The sequence below is a fragment of the Lepisosteus oculatus genome, chromosome 24, assembly GCF_040954835.1.
Source record: "Lepisosteus oculatus isolate fLepOcu1 chromosome 24, fLepOcu1.hap2, whole genome shotgun sequence".
Lineage (NCBI taxonomy): Eukaryota > Metazoa > Chordata > Actinopteri > Semionotiformes > Lepisosteidae > Lepisosteus > Lepisosteus oculatus.
The window spans coordinates 2,460,280-2,481,419 of NC_090719.1; the positions used below are offsets into that span (position 1 = coordinate 2,460,280).

Below are 21,140 nucleotides of genomic sequence, written 5' to 3' on the forward strand. Positions count from 1 at the left end.
GATTAAAAAAAAAATGGTCAACTCCGAATGTAAAAAGCAGCCCAAGACAGTTCATGCTGCCCCCAGACTTGTATAAGCAACACCGATTTACGGACTGGGCATGCTGGCATCTCACTAACCTCTCACTGCCAGGTGTGTCTGAGCTCGGCCCATTCCAGCGCTGCTGTAGGCCACACACTCATAGGTGCCCTCGTCTGTGCCCAGGACCCGGGGGATTTCCCATGTGGCATTGGCAGACACCCTGGGACGCCAACACACAGGCTGGATTACAGACGGTGACATGACAGCGACCACGCTTCCGCAACAGAGAGAGACAAATCGACAGGAGGGGGTCGATTGAGATCAATGGCTGCTTTTTAATGGGCCTCCCATCCGTCGCACAACCGCAGAATTCACCCCACAAAAAGCGCCCTGTACAGATTTAATTGATGGTTAAAAGGATCAATAGGACAACGAAGGTGCATTACACTACTTGCCATGGGGGAACGCTGAAAGGGCCTTATTTTATCATATAATAATTATAATAATTGCTTACACTTATATAGCGCTTTTTCTGGACACTCCACTCAAAGCGCTTTACAGGTAATGGGGATCCCCTCCACCACCACCAGTGTGCAGCCCCACCTGGATGATGCGACGGCAGCCATAGTGCGCCAGAACGCTCCCCACACACCAGCTCTCAGTGGGGAGGAGAGCAGAGTGATGTAGCCAATTCATAGAGGGGGATTATTAGGAGGCCATGATTGGTAAGGGCCAATTGGAAATTTGGCCAGGACACCGGGGTAACACCCCTACTCTTTTCGAGAAGCGCCCTGGGATTTTTAATGACCACAGAGAGTCAGGACCTCGGTTTTACATCTCATCCGAAGGACGGCGCCTGTTTACAGTATAGTGTCCCCGTCACTATACTGGGGCATTAGGACCCACATGGACCACAGGGTGAGCACCCCCTGCTGGCCCCACTAACACCTCTTCCAGCAGCAACCTTAGTTTTTCCCAGGAGGTCTCTCATCCAGGTACTGACCAGGCTCACACCTGCTTAGCTTCAGTGGGTTGCCAGTTGTGAGTTGCAGGGTGATATGGCTGCTGGCCGTTTTGACCTGAGGAAAGGAGACTTACTGAAAAGCCTGCTCCGCCCCCAGCCTGGCCCCGCCCCTCGAGAACTGCACCCTATAGGGCACGTGGCTCTCCACGGAGCAGCCAATCACAGCCGGCTGCTTGTAGTAACCATGGACTCTATCGGGCATGCTCACTGCAGGAGGCTCTGTAGAGGAAAAACAGGCCCGCCGTAAAAATGACAAATCAAGGAACGGACCTTCTGTAGCCAAAGAAAGGGCTGTTTATGCCACAGGCAGGCCGTCGTTACAGAACTTTGGTCCTTAGTTACGTAGGTCATATAGGTTCTGAGGACTGCTTCAATAATTTAGAATAACTAGGAGGAGATCTGCAATAAAACAAAATATGTGGTCCAGCTATGGTCCTCACTCACTCTGCAGGATGTACATTATTCACGTTTCCATAATGTAATAGAATAACGTTTTTATCTGATATCTACCCATACCGCATAAAAGCGGAGGTTTGCAATCTAGTTATAATTCAGAGTACACTACAAACTTAGCAGAATCTATTATTGATATTCATAGAAAATAAAGCCTTCCGGACATGATAATGTTCGGTTATTTCTTCCAACACAACAGCTGTAGGCTCCCCTCATCGGGGACTTTAATAATGCAAAATAACATTTGCCTGGTCGTAAAGTTCCAGCTCGGTGGAGTAAACACAAGAATATGCTCCCTCCTGGCGCTTCGGTTTGTTTGGGGTTTTTTTTCCCCCCACAGTGGTAAAAGTTCCACGGGGCAACCTTCAGAGCATCACACAATCCATGTGTGATGCTTGCTAATGCGCCTTAACAAGATGCTAACTGTCTAAATTCTCTCCTACAGTTTCCTGCCTGGGATAATGTTGGTGTAGGAGACGGTGGACATCCTCTGGAATCTGTAGCCTCCTTCATCTTTCCCGGTGATCCTCAAGAAGAAGCTCTCGGGAGGGGTGCGGAACTCCGGGACGTTCCAGAGGCCCCCGGAGCCCCCGTCCGAGGGCGTGGGAACGGGGAGCGTGCGCAGCGGGCGGCCGGACACGGACAGCAGGTCCACCTGGTTGACCCGTCCCGGGGGGCTCAGGCCGCTGGACTTCAGCAGGGCGTGAGCCGGCACTCCTGAGAGACAGCAGGGTAAGAGACGCGTCGCGGTCCTGAGGTCACAGCAGAAGCAAAGCCTGTGCTCGCACTCACGAGCCTCGGGCTGTAAAATAATAAGGCATGCCCATAACCTGCACTTGTGGTTTGGTACACCACAGACAGAGGCCATGAGCAGGCTCTTCTCACGTTCAGAAAAGCACAGCTTGAGAACATCTTGTTTACCGTTTAGTAACAGCTCACAGGACCCCTCCTTCCCACTTCTCAACAGACACCGGTGAGTCAGTAATTGGGCTAATATTTGTTTCCGGGAAAATGCAGTAAGCTCACCGCATCGCACAGGGGGCTGACCGGGAAGCTCAGATGCCTGCTAAAAAAGGACACCCTTACTAGTGTCCAGTAAGCCTGGCAAAGCAGTAATCTGCATCACAGCTGAGTCTCAAATACAGCTGCTACCTTCAGAACTGATTCTGTGACACTGAATGCGTGCCCTACAGCACCCAGGGTGAATGAACTCTAGAGCTGGTGGGAGCTGGTGTTGTGGGGGGGTGCATCGTGTGGCCAGTACCTTCTACGGGCCTCTCCCGGGTCTGGCTGAAGTCGGTCACCGGCCTGCTGGAGAACCCCGCTCGGAAGTCCAAGTTACTGACCCCCGTGACCCTGAGACTGTGGCGGCCACTGCAGCTCACCTGGACGGGGGCAAAGGGGGAGAGGGTGTCAAAACAGAGACACGCAGATGCTCGATCAGGAGTGCTTTGCGCGCCAGCGCTGGAAAATTTAGAGGCGCCATGACTCTTATTTTCAAGAGTTTGGAACAATATGAGAAGCTTCTTCCGTTATCAATCAGCATGTTCAGAGCACAGGATGGCTCCCATGGTTCGAAGATATCCAGTCGGGGCTGTGGCTTGAACTGACTGACCCAGCTTCCCTGATGGGCACGGCGCACAGCTGTCCGACCGGCACCGCAGGGGGGACGCAAGCGATGAATCCCCACGCCGTCGAGCAACAGCGTCTCCTGCGGCGTGCCGGGAAAGGTCCCGCCCGCTTTTGTTTTGTAAGCCGGGGCTACAAAAGGCGCGCCATCAACAACCGGGCGCGCGTCTCGAGAAGGACAGCCCGGCCTCCGGCGCCAACCTACCCTCAGCGTCCAGGTGCCTGGCCTCGGGTGCTTGACGCCGACCACGCGGGCGGAGTTGGGGATGTTCAGCAGCTCGGTCAGGCCCAGCTCCTCCCCAACGATGCGGCCTGGAGACACAGGAGAGGGGCGTTCCAGTGGCCACTTGTAGCCATTGAAAACCCCTCCCATAGAAAGCCATGCATCGCAACATCTCTCTCTCTCTCCCCCGCCTGAAGCTGGCATTAAAACTTAGCCCCGTGTACAGCTTCAAGCAAACCCTGCGGCAGCACCACAGCGGGTGTTTTTCACAGCTCACACCTCTGGCTGAGGGACGCTGGCGAACATGCTTAGATATGCAGACACGGCTATAAGCGCAGGAAAGCGCTGAACTGATACCCACACCCACGTAAACACACAAGGGAAGTGGCCCCCTTGCTCATGTTACCGTAGGGATCGCGCAGCTCGATCTCGGGAGCCGGGCCGCTCAGGGAGACGGTGACTTCCCTCAGACTGGGGTCAAAGGGCACCGGCCACCGGTTCTCCTCCCCGCCCTCGTGGTCCGTCGAGAGCAGGTGGACCTTCATCGACTGCACCGTCTCCTCCACCCACTTCAGCACCTGCGGCGGCAACGGGCAGGGGGGGAAAAAACGGCAAGGTCATCCGCCTGAACCCGAGGACAGTCCCCGCCGCAGTCCTGGACAGCTGGAGAGCAATACCTGGAGCAAGAGGGGAGTTACGGCAGCAGAGCGACATCTAGTATTGAAACCAATGACTCCATTCTGGGCTTCAGAGCTTTAACCAGCTGACAACACAACCATGTTGTTATATGTTGGTTGCAGCGGCTATAGGCATCTGCTAAAATTAATAATAGCAATAGGTCCAGTTAAGTCATTGCTTTCCAGGATCAGGGTTGTAGATCTCTAGCGCAGGAAACAGCATGCTTCAGTAAAAAGCAATTACTGACGGCAGTTTGTACCCTATTATTACCTTATTATTGCAAGATCCCTACACATCAGCTGAGCCTTTCATACTGTAATGCCAAAGCACAATCCAACAGCTGGAGAAAACTTGCGCTGTGTCTCTAGTTCCGTGTGGCCTTAAGATCGTATTCCCAGTAGTGCTTTCCATACACCAAATGCTTATTGCACCCCACAGAAGCCAATGCACAGAGCCAGTTTTAATACTTTAGAAGTTGTGTGCTGTCAGGAAAAGTTTGCCAGCTATCTCGGCAAAGGGAGGCATGCCCTAGATTATTCACAGGTTTAGTATGCAGACTCCATCACATAAATGGATGGGTTCACCTTTCTCTTAATGCCATCTGTCAAACTGGTTCACATAAAATTGCAGTCAAGAGTCGCTGAGATATCAGGCTTCAGGCGTCAGGTTTATCTTTGTTCAGATCTGCAGGGGGAAAAAAAAGCATTCCTGTCCACTCTCCGGGAACCAGGAATAACTGAGCCTTTGACCCGACTGACCCAGGGCACTTCAGACAGCTGTGATGGTGGGGGCGTGGGACAGCGGGGAGTTAATTGCGATATGCCCCACAGCTAGCTCTGGCTCATCTCATGTCGAAGTGCTGTAGAGCAGGGAGGCTGCCTCTCTCTCTCTCTGCTAGCTGCTCTTGAGCCGTACTGAACGACAAGTGAAAATACAAAGTGTTTCCTGCTTTGTGAGGTTCAACGGGCTGTGCACAAAATAACACATATGTTCGCATGATATCAGCCTGAAGAGACTACTTATAAGCAATACTCAGGTGAAAAATGAAAATATTCCAATCTCTCTCGAGGTTTATATTGTATATTAACACTGACCTACTTGTAGAGCCCTTTTTGATTATAACCAGACTTAGCATATACAGAAAATTGAGCTGGAATGAAGAATCGCTTTAACAAGCTGCGGTCCAGACCTGAAGTATCTTGCCCAGTGGCTGCTGAAAACAGCTGGTTCCTTTCTCGGATAACAACTGGAAACAGCTGTAATGTCTGCCACAACAACTCCCAGGGGGGGGAGGGGTGAACAAGCAAACTGCTTTTCAATGAACTGCCTCTGCCTCTGGCCAGTGTCTGTTTCCGCCTCTGCGGGGCTGTGAAAACACAGCGCGGCAGGTTCATATTCGCCGCGGCTCTGACAGCACAGGGGCTTTTGTCTCATTCTGTGCCTGCTGGCACCTGCCCACCCGGAGAGCCAACTGAAGCCAGCTTGCTAGGGGCAGCACACGAAAGGGTGGCGTCTTTCAGAGCCAACTGGAACCCGCGCTCAAGAAGACTCGGGAGTCCACACCCGAGCCCCGAGGCTCGTCAGGACAGAACTGATCCTTGTTTCTGTTGTGCCAAGTCGTCTGACAACATGCTGCCCCCCTGGGAAGGACGCCCGTCCCTCACAGGGTTCCCCCCCGCGCAATGCTGGTATAACTGCTCCCAGCTGGTTGGACTGCACCTATTTGCGGCGACGCCCGTCTGTTCACCTTCCTCTCAGCGTTAACCCCTTCTGCCCCACACGCTCCCTACTCCCTCCCGCCAGAGCTTCGGATGACGACCTTCTCCTGCGACGCAGCCCCACGTACTTCCCCAATTCACGGTGACACAAGTCAGAAGAAAATGTTCAGGAAACGAACAGATCAGCGACAGTTTATGTGCACAAAACGGTTTGCCAGTTTGGATCCCGCGGCCGGCAGAGGAATCCTACTCCGTTGGGCCCCTAAGCGAGGCCCTAAACCCCAGCTGCTCCAGGGGTGCTGTATAAATGGCTGACCCTGCGCTCTGACCCCCAGCTTCTCTCCCTGTCTGTGTGTCCCTCGGACAAGGAAGGACATGTGAGGAGTCCTGCCATATTTAAATGCCTGTCAGTGCTGAGCCTAAATAAGACTCCCTGGGAGCCCCCCTACCTGCACCAAGGCTGGGAAGAAGCCACGTTTTCCCACTATCAGTGAGCTGTTTTCCAAAACAATCCAACTTCTTGACTAAAGCGCACTATCAAATGCTAAAGACAACTGTGGACAGATTGCCTTGGCATCGGCTCGTATCTGGGTATAAGTATTCAAAACCTCAAAAAATGAAACTCAGAACTGGCAACTGCTTGTCATTACACCACAGGGAGACAGTCTGGAGCCAGCGATTGTCTGGAGCCTCATCTCACAGCAGCAGCCCCTGCTCCACGTGGCCAAGATACGGACCTGCACGCACGCCGCCCTGGGACACGCCCGCCTCTCCTGTTCTCGCACACCGTGAGCTCCGCAGCAGTGCCAGGCGGGGAGAGCTAGCGCCCTCTGCCTGCGACTGACAGCACTGCGAGCGGTGAGCCAAGGGGGGTGGGGGGGGGCTGTTTCACCGAGATGCAGGCTGGTGCCCACCCCTGGCCCAGCAGTGCGCTGCATGGGTTGTGGACCAGCCATGCCCCTGAAACCAACTGGGCTTTCGCACCTTGGGCCTCTTCTGTTTTTTAGGAAACCACAAGTTTGCATTGAGGGGTCTTAAAGGGCTGAGCTCCCATGCCTTTGACCCAAAGCGACGGACCACTAGCATGGGTCATTTTCAACGTCCTCACCTCCCCCCCACACATACACAACCCCATCACCAGACTCGCAGAGGAATCGTCCCACGCTCTCTCTGGGCCCGGCACCCATCGAGGCGGAGGTCCTCAAGGAATCGGTTCCAGATGGGCCCGATCCCGGGGGCAGATGGAGGCCAAGGCCGGAGGGAGTGGAGACGCCACACGCGAGGATCGGGGAAAAAGGAGACGAGGGGAAGGAGCACAGGAAAACCCAGCCATTTCGGATAATCGTCACCAGATGGGCACTCGGGTACCAGCAATAAAGTCCGGACACCCGCCACCCGCCTGTGATGACGCGTTACTAGATGTTTGTCTGGCAAGGGCCGAACCAGGCCAGAGGATTTTCCTTTGTTTCTCTGCTGGACGGGGGGAGGGAAAAAAAGCTCCTCGTTTTAATTCCCCGCTCAGATGACAAGTCTCTGCTCTGGAGTCTCTGTTTCAGGGCTCTAGACTCCAAGAGAGGAAGGTTTCGGGCTCAGGTCCGTCTTAACCCTTGAGCAGGGTACATCTCCTGCAGTTGCTCCAGCTAAATGCCTAAAATGCTATATATCCCTAGAGCACTTACTCTAAAGAAGAGCACCTCATGCTCACCGAAGGGCACTGACCCAGGCCAGCTCCACAGGCACAGCTCCAGGCTGTGCAGATTCCTAGCCCTGGCCAGAACGGCCTGTTCTGGAATCCTACACTTATCCCTCTGGATCACACCGACCAGCTGTGTGGAGACCGGAGCCTTGAACGGCCTCCGTAGATATTGGGAATAAGTGGCACGACCTGGCCGGCAGAGCATCTCCCAAAGCGGCGGAGCTCTCGGGCCGTTTCTCAGCACCGACATCCGCGCCAGACTGGATCCTTGGCTCCGGCTCGGAAATCCTCTTAGTGTCCAGAAGGCACGGCGTTGGGAACTCGGCGGGGAGCTCCCCCAGTTCTCATGCATGCTCCTTTCCACCCCCACTCGGACACTTCTAATCCCTGGGAAAGGAATCCGTCCTTTCAACGGGGAGCTGCTCGATTTCCCGTACAGTGCAACAAGGGACTGGGCTTTGTTTCGGCGACGCTGGGAAGAGCTTGGCGCGCCGAGCGCAGTCCCAGAGAAGAGGGATTTTTTTTTCCGGGGGTTATAGTCTGGTTTCGGAATTGATTAACACGGAGTCGCGGCCTTTTGGTCCTTGAAAGATGCGGCAAAACACAACGGCCCATTGTTTCCCGACTTGGCCAGCACTCCGGGGGGGGCAGCTGTGTTTGGAAGGCAAGGATGCAATCGATTATCTCCGGGATTTGGAATAAGGCCGTGTGGAGCCTTTTCATTAATACTCCACTGGAAATCACAGACGCGTCTGTATATTTATTTTGGAGCACGGCTGCAGTGTCTTAAACTCACATCAGAGAGACGAGCTCTCAGCTAATGGTTTTCGGTTTCAGGACATACTTGTGGGTTTGATGAGAGGGGTGTTGGAGCCGGTTCAATTCTAACAGCGCAGGATTAATTTCCTAGGCTAGGCAAGCTTTCTTGTATCTAAATATTATTACATCCTGATTTTTTAATTGCAATCACTATTTTCTCTTCATCGCTTTATGAATTTGCTACTCAACATTCACGATTAGTTTATCAGTTAACAAAAGCGTCATCAAATTGATAGGTCTCAGCCGAATCAAGTTCACCTGCGGCAACAGATTACTTCGTGCACAGAACTCTTTCAAATCCCATGGTTCTCCAAGTTTTTCAGCAGCTTCATTTTTTATTTCACCCGTGTTTTTCTTTTTAAGTCCAGACCAAGAAAATTACATCCACCTTTGGGCTTAGTTTACGTTCTTATTTTACCCGAGAGAGACATATGAGAACAAGCTCTTATTAGCAATGACACCTCAGAGACCCATTTATTCAGAAGGACAATGTACAGGTGCAGACTGAGAAAAAGCACCTTTGTCCAGGCTATAACGGCGGCGTTTCTCCTAGGATTTGAACTTGCAACTCTCTGGTGTTCAAGCCAGAGTGTTAGCAGGTACTCCACACTGCCGCCTAAAGGAACATGTTCCCTATGGACCCTGTCCATATGGATTCTTGCCCTTCACACAGAAAACACAGGTACCTCACCAAAAGCACCATAAACCAGACAGAACACGTCCAGTAAGGAAAAATAGCACACTCACTCCCTCGGAGGTATTACAAAGCCTTTGACGTGGCAGGAAAACAAAGGGCGCTAACTTTTGCGGTCAGGGCTGCACCAGTAACAACAGAGAATGACATCTTCCGAACTTCAGAGGAACTGACTGGAGGTGGACGTTGACACCACCTGCTGAGCTGGTGACCCCGGAGGTGACCCATGGCTTTCACAAGTCCGGCCTCGTCAGCCCACAGAGCCCCAGTGGTGATGTGCCGCATGCACGTCTCTCTGACGAGAGCAGAATTGTTTGCTTTTGCGATGCGTCACACAGCTCAGGCACAGACTGGCTTCGGCAGCACACTTATCCAGGCCTTTTCCTTCCAAGCGCCAGAAGACGTCAGGAATGAAAAACTGCCCTTGGGATTCTGTTTCTACTTTTACCACGGGCTCTAATCCTGTAAATCATATATAATTTATAACAGCTAGCCTACAAAACATGCATATGAGCTATTTTTCTTTTTTTCTTTTACTGATAAAAAAAAATAGTTTAGTATAACCCAGAGAAACAACGGTTTCCTTTTTTTCCGACGCAGGTTTTTGTTTTCTTCCGGACAAGGCGTCGCTGCTCCATAGTAAAAGTGCTGCAGCCGCTTGTCCATTCAGGAGGCTAAAGGGTTAACAGTTCCTGGAAATGAGGGCCTTTCCGTGGCTCCAGCCTCCAGTGTCCGAGGGGTAAGGGCACAGGGGAAGGGGGAGGGGGGAGCAGACATTAAAGAGCACCGTGCGTGCAGAACTTTCCGGCCCCCTTTGCTGGGGGGGGGGGGGTGCGCGACCTTTTCACCTCTCACCTCGTTGACCTGCTGCTTGTCCAGGTGGAAGATCTGGCCGGAGCTGGTGGCGGCGATCTCCTCGTAGACCCTGTACCCGGGCTGGGAACGGTCCCCGCAGTCCCCCGTCAGCACAAACACCACCTGGGCACAGGGGAGCACGGGAGTGGGGGGTGGGGGGGGGGGGGCGGCATTAGGGCAGGGAGGGTCTGTCCACCCTGCACGCATGGGTGATCAAGCCTCGCAGAACCCAGAGACATGAATTATAAGTGAAATCAAGAACGGATATTAGATTGTATTAAATATGTAATTAATAATGAATTGCATTTGCATGGCACTATTCATCCCAAAGTGTTCTACGTACAGCAGGGACACACTTCAACTAAAACGCTGAAGTGCAGCCGGTTGAGGAGGGCGAGAGAGAAAGTGCACCAGCCCAGAGACCCAATGATACAAGATCATACTGTACAAGCCACAGACGAGCTCTTTCGAAACAAAGCAGTTGGGACCTTGTTTTAATGTCTCGGTCACAGGATGGCACGTCCCCAGTCACCAAACCGGGGCCTTGATCTGAACATTGTGGTCCAGAGGAGAGATCGCCACCTACTGGTCCACTAACACCACTTTCATCACCAAAGCTGTTTTCCTTGGACGTGTGCCATCTCTGTACTGACCAGGCCCCGCCCTGCTCAGCGCAAGAGATGGTTTTATTTCTGTAAAGCACTTCAAGAAGCCACTCTTAAAGGAGCTCTATAAAACAAGCGGCAGTAAGGTTGGACTATAGGGTGACAACACTGCTGTTACAAGGTGACACATTTTGCTACTACATCAAATGAATCAATACGGAATGATTGATCCGGGTGCACTCAATAACCGCGTTGACGCTCCTTGTTGCTCATGCCACAAGACGCTTATTCCAAGATTCCAAATCCCTGGATCCGAGCGTCTGCTGGGACACTCCCAAATCTTCAGAAGACCCCCGCCTCCCCCTTGATGCTTCCCTACCTGCGACTGCCGGAGCTGCACCAGGCGCAGGACGTCCTGTTTGAGCCGGTGGTCCTTGGCCCGGGCGTCCGTGAAGACGTAGATGAAGGACCCAGGCAGGGAGACCTCCAGCGCCTTCTTGATCGCCCCCACGCTCATCTCCGGACAGTCGCCGCCCCCCTGGAAGAACAGCAGCAGCAGGACAGGACAGGCCTTGAGAAACAAAAAAGACTCTCCAAAACTCTCCCCGGACATCGGAACGCATCAGCCGACCCTCATCCTGGGTCTCCCAGCGGGAAGCATGTCAGCGTTAGCGGATAAGGAAAAAGTAATGGCTTATCCCATGCTGAGAAAGAAACACTACATTTCGGCTGTGGAGCCTTCTTCAGGAAGGCTCCACAGCTGAAATGTTGTGTGTTTCTCTTCTTCTCTTTTCAGCAGGGAATAAACCTTTATTTGTTCCTTTGCAGCCTACACATGCTGACGCAGCTCCCTACTTGAACGAGTGTTAGCAAACAGACTGGGGACAGAGGTTTGCTCAGGCCTGAGGTGAGCGTTATTTTTGCGTCCAGGAGTTGATGATGCAGTATTTCCCATGGGGAAAACGCAGTGAAGTGTAGCGAAGAGGAGAGCATGCTAATTGCAGAGTAAAGTGTAGTGTAGCATGGTGGAACAGTAGTGAAATCTTAGAGATTGATGGCAAAGCACAATACAAAGTGAAGGAAACTATTTGAAGAACACCCAAAGTATGGTAGAATTATGGAAAAAAAACATGGGAAATCTCTTGCAATGATATCGCTGAAGACCTCTATGTACCCCATAAGATCCGTTCTTATGTGTAGAGATGCCGCAGGCACATAGATATTCCTGGAGGGTGTTTCAGCGAATAATCAGAGAACCAGCAAAGCAGGGGACAGTGACCCCTAGCAGGTGAGTCACTCCGAATGAATCACAGACAACATGCCGGAGGCACGCAGTGAGTCAGGCCTGAAGAGAGGAGGCCTGTGGACAGACCGGCTCTCTGGAGCTCAGCTGCGCGCACAAGCTGCGAATCTGCACCACAGGGTGAATCATAACAAGCAGAGGCTTGCAATGTGCCCAGAAATAAAAATGTATTTTTAAAAAAAAAAAAAAAACATCCACCATCAGAAAGCCTCTTATTTATGGGAAGGGTCAAGGCAACCCAGATCTGATCCTGGAAACATGAGGAAAACATAGGCTGGACTACATCCTGGACAAGACAGCAGTCCAGTGCAGGGCACACACACCAGGGCAATTTCTATACAGGTAACACAGCTGGCATGTCTTTGGAAGGGAGACAGAGACAAAAGCGGTTATTACATTCGCCAGATAACCCTGCATGTCACTGAGCTACTGCGCCCCATTAACGATGCCCTCCAGGACCTCTCAGCCCACATCAATGCATCTGGGCGCTGAAAACATTACAAAGAAGCAGCAGAAATAAGAAAAAAAGGGGGTGAGCAAGCAGAGAAAGAGCCCTGAGTTTAGACGGTACAAACAACACCATCTGGAGCACTAAAACCAGGCATGATTCTCTGTAAGGAATTGAGGAAGAATCAATTCGTGGTATAGAATGGTATCAAGCAATGTTACGGGTAATTTCTACAGAACAAAAGATGAGGGTGTTAACAATACAGAAGAACTGGGTTAATAAAACCTGCAAAATTGGACTAATATGATTTGTTCACCTGTTTCTCCACTTATCTATTTATGACTATGTACAGAAAAAGAAATCCGGTGTACCACATGTTTTCTGTGCTTTCCTGTAATTCCTGTGGGTTAATGCTTGCCACTAAGTAACACCTAAAATGGAAAAAAAAAATGCAGGAGGCTGATCCTGATTTTTAGAAAAAAAAACCCCAAACCGGGTAGGATCCGCCAGTTCCAGTTCCTTCTGCTTTCCATCTTCTTTCCCATCCGGAGAGCGATGACTTCTGTCTGCTTCCCTCCCCCCCCCGCCCGGCAGGTCAGCGGCTCCGAGTCTGGGAAGGAGTGGAGGCTGGAATGGGGGTGGGGGTGGGGGGGTGTCTTCTTCCTGGCAGTTCGTTCTCCAAGAAGGAGACAGGAGCTCCTGGAATCTCTCCTGCTCTTCCTGCGTCTTGTCAGCGGCATTCCTTAACTTTTCCAACCCGCCGCCGCCACAGCCGCTTTCCCGACCCTGCTCCCAGGGGCCTGGGGCCCTGTCAGCGCGTGTCAGCGCGTGTCTGCGTGGAGAGGAGAGCTGTGCACTGTCAGGGCTCTGCCTTGACAGGCCTCCCGCTCCCCGCTCGGCGCACAGGCCGGGCCCCACGGTCACCGATCCGCAGTCCCGAGCCCGCATCCCGTCCCGGATCGCCAAACCGGCAGCGTGAGGGTAGCTGGCGGGTGGGGGGAATCATGGGAGTGGTCAGCCAGGGTCCTCCGAAACCGCCCGGACTTCTGGGACTTGCCGGGCGCCTGCAGGCGTGCGCCGGCCGATATAATCCTCACTCCTCGCGCCCGCCTTCCCGAAGGATCCCGGAGCACTGCGCCTATAGGAGGGGGTCCGCTTCATCCCTCGGGGAAGGGCGGCCCCCCCCACACCACGCGCTTCCGTTTCTGTGTTTCGTCAGCGCCGGCCAACCCGCGTCGAGAGGTCGGAGGGCGCGATAGAGGAGCAGCGTCTGTCCTCCCTCTTGCCCTCCGTGCGGTCGGCCTACAGTCAGTCCTAAGGTCAGACCCGGAGGCGAAACAAGGACCTGGGACCGTCCTGGAGACTGAAAGGGAATTGGGGCTCAATGGGAATAGGAGACACGTCTTTACGGAAAGAGCCATGGGCGTTTGGACAGGCTTCCCCCCGGCCAGTTGGTTTGAGGCCCAAATTCTGTGATGGTCTAAAAAGCAGCTGGACAAAAACACCAAGCCACTGAAAAGTGACTCAACAGGAGAATGAGTGAGACGGGAGTTCAGTTTGCGACCTTTCTGATGTTCCTGTGTGGTATGCAGTACTGCGCAAAAATGTTTCCCAGGTTGTTTTAAAACACCGTGTACGGACGCGTTCGGCTGAGGGGGTCGGGACAGGTTTCCCCGAATGCACTGACCTGCACGAACAGCTCCCGGAGATCCCGCTGGAACTGCTCCGGGTCCGTGGTGATGGACACGGGGCCGACATCTGCAACAGAGCGCACGCAGTCAGCTGTCGCACCGTGCTCGGGGCACGGCCTTCGCTGAAGGCGAATCAGCCCCTTGGAACAGGCGGTCATGATTCAGGAGGAACAGGGAGAACAATGGTCAGTTAACGTGGGACAAAGTGTGTCACGGAGACAGGGCGTACAAATGCAACGCGAAGACCTCAAAATTAGAGAGAAGCCAGTCACCGCGTCTCAGTCTCTCGGCAGCAATCGAGAGCAGCCTCCTGCAGAGCACACTGTGACTGCGGAGCAGAGACCTGGGGGATAAATTCACAGACAGGGTTTATGGGAAGGAACAGCGATCAGCTCCGGCAGAAAGCAGGAACTTACAAGCTGGACGTAATTCCACTTCATCAAGCCCATGTTCTGGCTGTGCACACTCCAGCACTGTGAAACGGTTAGAGCTCATTAACATTCGCCCCTCCCACCCCTTAATTGAACACACCATTAGCCTGACGGGTGTTCCTAGTTAGTGAAATTGTATTATGTTTGTCATTTTAAACATTCCTGGAATTATTACTCCTACTCCTAGCACACCACTTCAGCTTACATGCCAGATTGCACAAAGCAGACCTGCGATTAAAGATGGTTCTGTGCAGACTCCTCATCTGAAAAATGCAACATCTGACCTTTAGTAGGTCATTAATGTGTGTCATCTCAGTAGCACAGTACTATGTGTCTGTGTTCTGTAGCTATTTACTGTGTGTGTTATCTTCAGCAGTGCAGTATGGTGTGTGTCTTCAGCAGCCCAGTATTGTGTGTCTTCGGCAACTTATTACTGTGTGTGTTTTTAGCCACTCCACCCAGGACTGTGAGCCTGTTTCTTCAGCAGTGCAGTACTGTGTATATCTTCAGTAGCCCAGTACTGTGAGCCTGTTTCTTCAGCAGTGCAGTACTGTGTATATCTGCAGTAGCCCAGTAATGTGAGCCTGTATCGTCAGGAGCGCAGCACTGTGTGTCTCTGCAGTGCCTCTCTCTGAGGTCCCATACATCATAGAGCTGGCAACACAAGCCCTGGCCGGGACCTGGAGATTTATGCCCCCTTCCCCTGCACACGGCAGGACGTGCATTTCAAATAGCTATCCCATAGAAGATTAGGATTTGTCTCTCCCTAGAGATGAATTCCAGCATCCCTCCTGCATGAACGGAGGGCTTCCGATGCACACAGATGAATCTGTGCGGAGCGGACCCTATAGTGGCATTAATCTGCATGTCCGTCCTATAAAAATATCAAGGTGCGCGATGGACAAGGTTTAAAACCTAAAATGCTGAACGGCAGGTTTCAACTGCAATACATGTGAAAAGCAGAGCTGCCCCACCCAAAAACAGAACTGCCCCAGGAAGAGCCATGAGTATCAGATGCATAATATCGGATGCAGACAACCCTGCGGGACACATGCTCGACTCCACAGGGCTCTCCCACCCCCTTGCACTTATACAACACTTTTCAGGTCACTGCATTCAAAGCACTTTACAGGTGATGGGGATCCCCTCCACCACCAGTGTGCAGCCCCACCTGGATGATGCGCCAGTCCGCTCCCCACACACCAGCTCTCAGTGGGGAGGAGAGCAGAGCGATGGAGCCAGTTCAGAGATGGAGATTACTAGGAGGCCATGACTGGTAAAGGCCAGGGGGAAATTTAGCCAAGACACCGGGGTAACACCCCTACTCTTTTCCAGAAACACCCTGGGATTGTAAATGACCACAGAGAGTCAGGACCTCGGTTTTATGTCTCATACGAAAGGACGGCGCCTTTTTACAGTACAGTGTCCCTGTTGCTATACTGGGGCGTTAGAACCCACACAGACTGCAGGGTGAGCGCCCCCTGCTGCCCCCCCCAGTAACCTGGGCCTTCAGCCACACAGCTTGAAAGTGTCCTTCTGTGTTCTCATTGCCTTTTCCTTGACAGGATATTCTATGGCCACTGTGTCTTTGGATATACCGCGGCATACTGTATGCACTGGCATTGCCTGCAATGTGCAGCGTCAGAGTTTATCCCACCCCGACGTGCCTCGCCAACGCGACCATACACTTCTCACGCCACAATCTCCCCCATCTACTGGGCGCTTATACAGCTGCTATCGACACAGAGCATTCTCGGGGCGCTTCACACAAACTACAGAGCAGAAACGCCCTTCCAGAGGATTCCCAGCTCCCACAAAGCCCCACGGGACAGAAACAGGAGCCGCTCTCCGTCTCTGGCGCCTGTGACGGACAGGCACCAAGGAGCTCCTGATCCCCTGATCCCTAATGAGGCGCCTCTCGCTGGGGATGCGTAACCGAGAAACTGCCTCTTCATTTCCAGTTGTCTTAAATGGCTCTGGGTTCATTTTTTTTTTATATGATTATCTGGATTAGCGTTAATGACCTTATGTAAACGACACGGCGTCTGGCGTTTTCAGACTCGGCTGGTTACTTCCCGCTCGAGAAAGAAAAGCCCCAATTAATATTGGATTTTTTTTTTCCCCTCAAGAAACAGGAGGAGGGACGCTGAGGAAGTAACACAGAGGGTAATGGAATCTGAGGTGGAAGGTAACAGGGGAAGAGGCCTAGAAAGAGATGGATAGATTGTGTGAGAAAAGATATGGAGGTGTGTGAAGTGAGTGAGGGAGACAAGTGGAGAAGAGCACCCAAAGCAGCGGACCCCAGGACAGTCTGGGACTGAGGCTGTGAAAAAGAAGAAGAAGAAGAAAAAGACGTTATCACGTACGGGTTGTGATGCTAACACCCCTAGTGGCGCACACAGCAGGGCTTGCCGGGCGAAGACAAGGCGCGCAGGGCTTCCCTGCCTCTGAACGTGGGTGGCAGGAAGGAGAGAGAGAGAGACGGGCGTCTCGGCGCCTGGGCAGGCTGGCGCTGCAGCGACCCCTACCGTCTGCGGTCAGGACTGCGCACAAGCGGTAAAGATGACGACAAATCACGGGTGGCAGTAAATGAAAAAAAACAACGAAAACCGAAGGAAATGTGTCGTTTTGTGAAACGGTTAGAGGAAGAAAACAAATCATTTTCTAAGCCCCTACTACGTCCTTGTATGCCCCGTTTAAGGCGACATAGCCTTTTCAGAAAGATGCGAATAATTGCAGAATTATAATTTATTACAATCGATAACATGACCCAGTGCGGTACGTTTCCTACTCTGTCGGACAATTTCGAACTATGTAAACTGAGCTGTTTCGCGCATCCCTGGAGACCCCTGGCTGTTCCACGCCGTCGTACCCACCTGGGTCGTGAAACGGGACCAGCACGAAGTTCCGAATGGGCCGCGTTCTTCTCCGGAGACTCTTCTCCAGGATCCGGGAGGCGCCCTCCACCACCTGCTGCAGGTCGTCGTACATGGAGCCGGTGACGTCGAACACGAAGGCCAGGCTGGAGGAGCCGGCGCCGGCGGCGGGGCCGGGGCTCGGTTCCGACCCGGCCCGGGGCAGCGCGAGCAGGGCGTGCGCGCAGAGCAGGAGCAGAGCCGCCTCGCGCGCTGACCCGGCCGTCGCCATCGCGCGTCGGAAACTGACCCCGATAATCACTTCAACCAGTTTTTACACACACACATATGTATTTAAAAAAAAAACCCAACAACCTTCAGCTCAATAGCAAAGATGCTCCTTAAGGTATAAAGCACATCTCTAGAAAAAAAAAATAGACTTTGGGGTTTTTTAAAAAAAAAGTCTCATCGGCCAAAAGTAGTACCCTGAACAAAGCTTGGTAAATTCTCCCCTCAGAAACAACATATAAACAAACGTAATCCTCTTTGTATTTTGTGGGTGCGGGCCTATCACGTCCTACACACAAATGACCAACTGTCTCCACAGATAGGTACGAGTTCCCCCCCCTTCAATCACGTTTCAGAAACCGCAGCCGAGAGGGAGCGACGCGTCCTGACTGGAACTCCCCTGGAGAGAGAAAAAGTTTACTGAGCTCCGGGATGCTGGGGGCGGAGATGGGTGTTAAAAGGGTTCAGATGAGTAAGACCACTCTTTTTTTGTGTGTAACCTGACCCCAGGAAAACCGCCCGCTCCCCCATCAACACACACACACACACACTGTCTCTCTCTCCTTGTGCTACAAGTTGTGGGAGTCCCGTCCCGGTCCCGCGTTTCCCTGCGAGCAGCTCAAACTCTTGGTTAGAATCATCAATCTCTCTCTTTCTCCAAGAAAAAAGAAACCCACACGAACCTAAAACGTGTCAAACATTCGCTAAATGCGGCGTATCCCAAAGTCGTCCATCATCTCCGCCTCGCCGTGACTGGAAAACGTCTTTCCCCGTCAAGATCTCGACTTTGTACTTGGGACGGAGAAGCGTTTCGAGGGGAGACTGGAGAAAAGCTCAAGGAACTTGTTCAGAGGGATCGAGGTTCCGTCCCCCGTCCCCAAGACGTAGTGGACTCCACCGGACCAAACCGCAACACCCGCGAAGCCCCTCTTAAAATGATTGCAAAAAAAAAAACGACGGTCCAAAAATTGTTTCAACGACCAGAAATGTTAAACCGTGTTGGGGGGGTAAACCAGGTTTTGGTCATTTGGTCATCTTAGACAAGCAATATGGATCAAAACTTCGAAATGGAGGGGGAAAATCACAACAGAGTTTCTCATTTTAGACACAAGGAGAAGTAAAAGCTTAGAGACCCACCTGGGGGCCTTAACCCATCACAGCGGAGCCAGCAAGCAGTGCCCCCCAGGGAAGACAAAATAGATCAACAGCCGCGGACATTGTTTTTAAAGAAAAAGATTGGATTCTCACGGCCACAGAAAACGACCACGATGAAACCGAGAAGGGTCGTGATAAAAACTGGACCCCGGGAGGACAAACTGAAGGTCTCATATTTAAGTTCGGGTTCGCGAACTCCAGTTTTTTTTTTTTTTAACTCCTTACGATGCACAAGCACGGCAACTGAAAGGGGCACAAGGCCGTCCGATTAAACAATCAGAGATCAATTATACAAAACCTTCATCCCCCCCCGATTCAGTTGTGAATTTGTTCCCCCGATTAGGTTAGTTTCCCTGAAAAAAATCAAGCGAGGTTTCCCATCCACCTCTCTACAACGCCCCCTGGTGGCCCTGTTTTGCAAGTGACCCGACAACCGTCGCTCGCTCCGGGTCGCTCAGTCCTAACGGGTCCAATTTTACAGCTTCTGCGGGTGTTCGGACGCCGGCCCTTCGGAGAGGTTCGGAAAGGCTTACGCGCTGGTATACACACACACACGGAGTAAAGATTCGTCTCCACTGAGGAGGGGGGGAGAAAACAGAATCAGAAAAAGAGTCAAACCAGCAGCAAAGGAAGGTCCACTTTGTGTTTATTCTGATAAAATATTGCTCGCGTGTGAATCGGGGCAGCACTGACAACACATGCACATGTGATCTTGCTCACGTCTGCGGGACTCGCTTGTTCAGTACAGGCTCAACCACTTAACACAGCAGAAAAAAAAAATACTGACAACACTGACATGCAGCTTTGGCGCAGACAACACGGCGACAGCCAGAAAACAGCCACACCAGGCATAGAGAGCACAGGACACATCTTCTGTTTCAGACAGGAACCCTGGACTCTTCGAAGGCCTCCCCCCCCCCCACCCCCACAGAGCTCCCCGTTACCCCCCTGGCTCCCTCGGTTTCTGGGATTCAAGCTGGACATCGAAACCTGGACCCTCCAGTGAACTACTACTGGAGAAAAGCGTGCATCTCTCGTCCCCGACAGAACCTCAGCATTAAGTCAAGTTTGCTCTCTGGGACAAGTAAGGGTCTCTGTAATCTGAGGCTAGTTTAAAGGGTGATTAAAAAAAATGACAAACGTTTGGAGTACAGCACAGACTGCTACAGGGGGACTCAACCCGGAACCCCTCCATTCCAGTCCTTCAATACAACCCTGCAACACAACGGACTCTGACGGACCAGTCGCTAGAAAAATCACCCTGCTGGAAACCGGGCAGGAGAGTGTATTTTAAAGGCCCGTGCAGCCCTGCCCTGTGCAGGTACGAATAATTAAAGGGGAGAAGGTAGGGGAGGGGGGCACTAGTACCCCTCAAAGCATACTGGGATTGAACCAAGCCTGCCCTTCAGTGGTGAATATCCCTTCTCCCTGCGTCCGAGACGCGCAGGCGTGTCCGAACACAAGGAAGGCTTCACCACTAGTGGAGGGCCCAGCTAGCGCCTGTGGTCGTTAGTGGTCGACTGATCCCAGGATCACATCCAGCCCTTTCTTGAAAGAAGTCCAGGGTATCGGCTCCAACCGCAGGGCAGCTCGTTCCAGACTCCCACAGCCCTGCTGCTGCTGGGCGGGGCTGGCCGGGCTCCGACGTGACTCATCAGCGATGGTGGATGTCGATGATGCTGATGGCCAGAATCGATCTCGGAAACAGTGGTATGATTCCGTCATGCAGATAGCTGGAAGGAAGTGGCCTCATCCGTGATGAAGAGTTTGTTTTTTAAGCCTGGAAACGAGTCCGTGGCCAAAAATCAACAAGCAAAGCTTTTGGCTGGCTAGCATACAAGATCCAGAATGTTCACATTCGGGAATCTGAGTCTTTAAACGGCTTGAAAACACTGAGCTCTGGAAAACAGTCTCTTAATTGCCCTCCTCCTGACATCCTGTCTAGGACTTGTTCCCTCTCCGTGCCCTGTGTTTCCAAGACAGATCTCCACCCCACCCCCCCAGCACCTTTCTGCTCACACCGGGATGAGAAAGTGGGATATATTCAGCCGGATCCGCAGCGATCAGTTCAACCTCGGGCCGCGAGGCCGAGCAGCTCAGCTCATTTCGCTGCAGAAGAGAAAACGATGCTGGCGAAAACCGAAAAAAAAATAACATCGGCACCAAAATTCGGTCTTCGGGTTAAGGATTGAAATGGACTCCTGCCCCAGGCCCTGACAGCAAAAGGAGTTCTAGAACCTGCATGTAATAATAGAGAAATGTCCTCAATGAGCTCTGCAAACCTCCTGGCAGAAGCTACAGGCCTGAGAGGGGCTGGCTGAGATTGAGGTGCCTGGAGGTACAGAAAGTGACCATGAGAGACCCTGAGGCAATCCATGGCCATCCATTGTCCAATCACTTTCTCCAACACAGGGTGGCCGGTAAGCCTATCCCAGCAAGCAACAGGCACAGGGCAGGCCACCCACCAGACGGGACGTCAGTCCGTCGCAGGACACACACAAACTCGCAGCAGGCCTGCTCTTCTAGGAAACCGATAAATCTTCCAGCCCTGTTT

At 52.4% G+C, this 21,140-nt stretch overlaps 1 protein-coding gene across 5 annotated transcripts in view; it reads right to left on the reverse strand.

The window, feature by feature from the left end:
• hmcn2 (hemicentin 2) overlaps positions 1-19,110 on the reverse strand; it is a 74,332-nt gene extending 55,222 nt beyond the window's left edge. For all 5 annotated transcript variants that reach the window (XM_069183414.1, XM_069183413.1, XM_069183415.1 and 2 more), the window contains exons 1-10: positions 17,165-19,110; positions 13,854-13,924; positions 10,795-10,953; positions 9,811-9,933; positions 3,757-3,928; positions 3,333-3,439; positions 2,763-2,883; positions 1,952-2,215; positions 1,120-1,264; positions 120-241 (exon numbers count right to left, since the gene is read on the reverse strand). In XM_069183414.1, coding sequence (XP_069039515.1) covers positions 120-241; positions 1,120-1,264; positions 1,952-2,215; positions 2,763-2,883; positions 3,333-3,439; positions 3,757-3,928; positions 9,811-9,933; positions 10,795-10,953; positions 13,854-13,924; positions 17,165-17,435 — 1,555 coding nt within the window. In that variant the 5' untranslated portion in view covers positions 17,436-19,110. The remainder of the gene's footprint in view (positions 1-119; positions 242-1,119; positions 1,265-1,951; positions 2,216-2,762; positions 2,884-3,332; positions 3,440-3,756; positions 3,929-9,810; positions 9,934-10,794; positions 10,954-13,853; positions 13,925-17,164) is intronic.
• Positions 19,111-21,140: the final 2,030 nt, after the last annotated feature.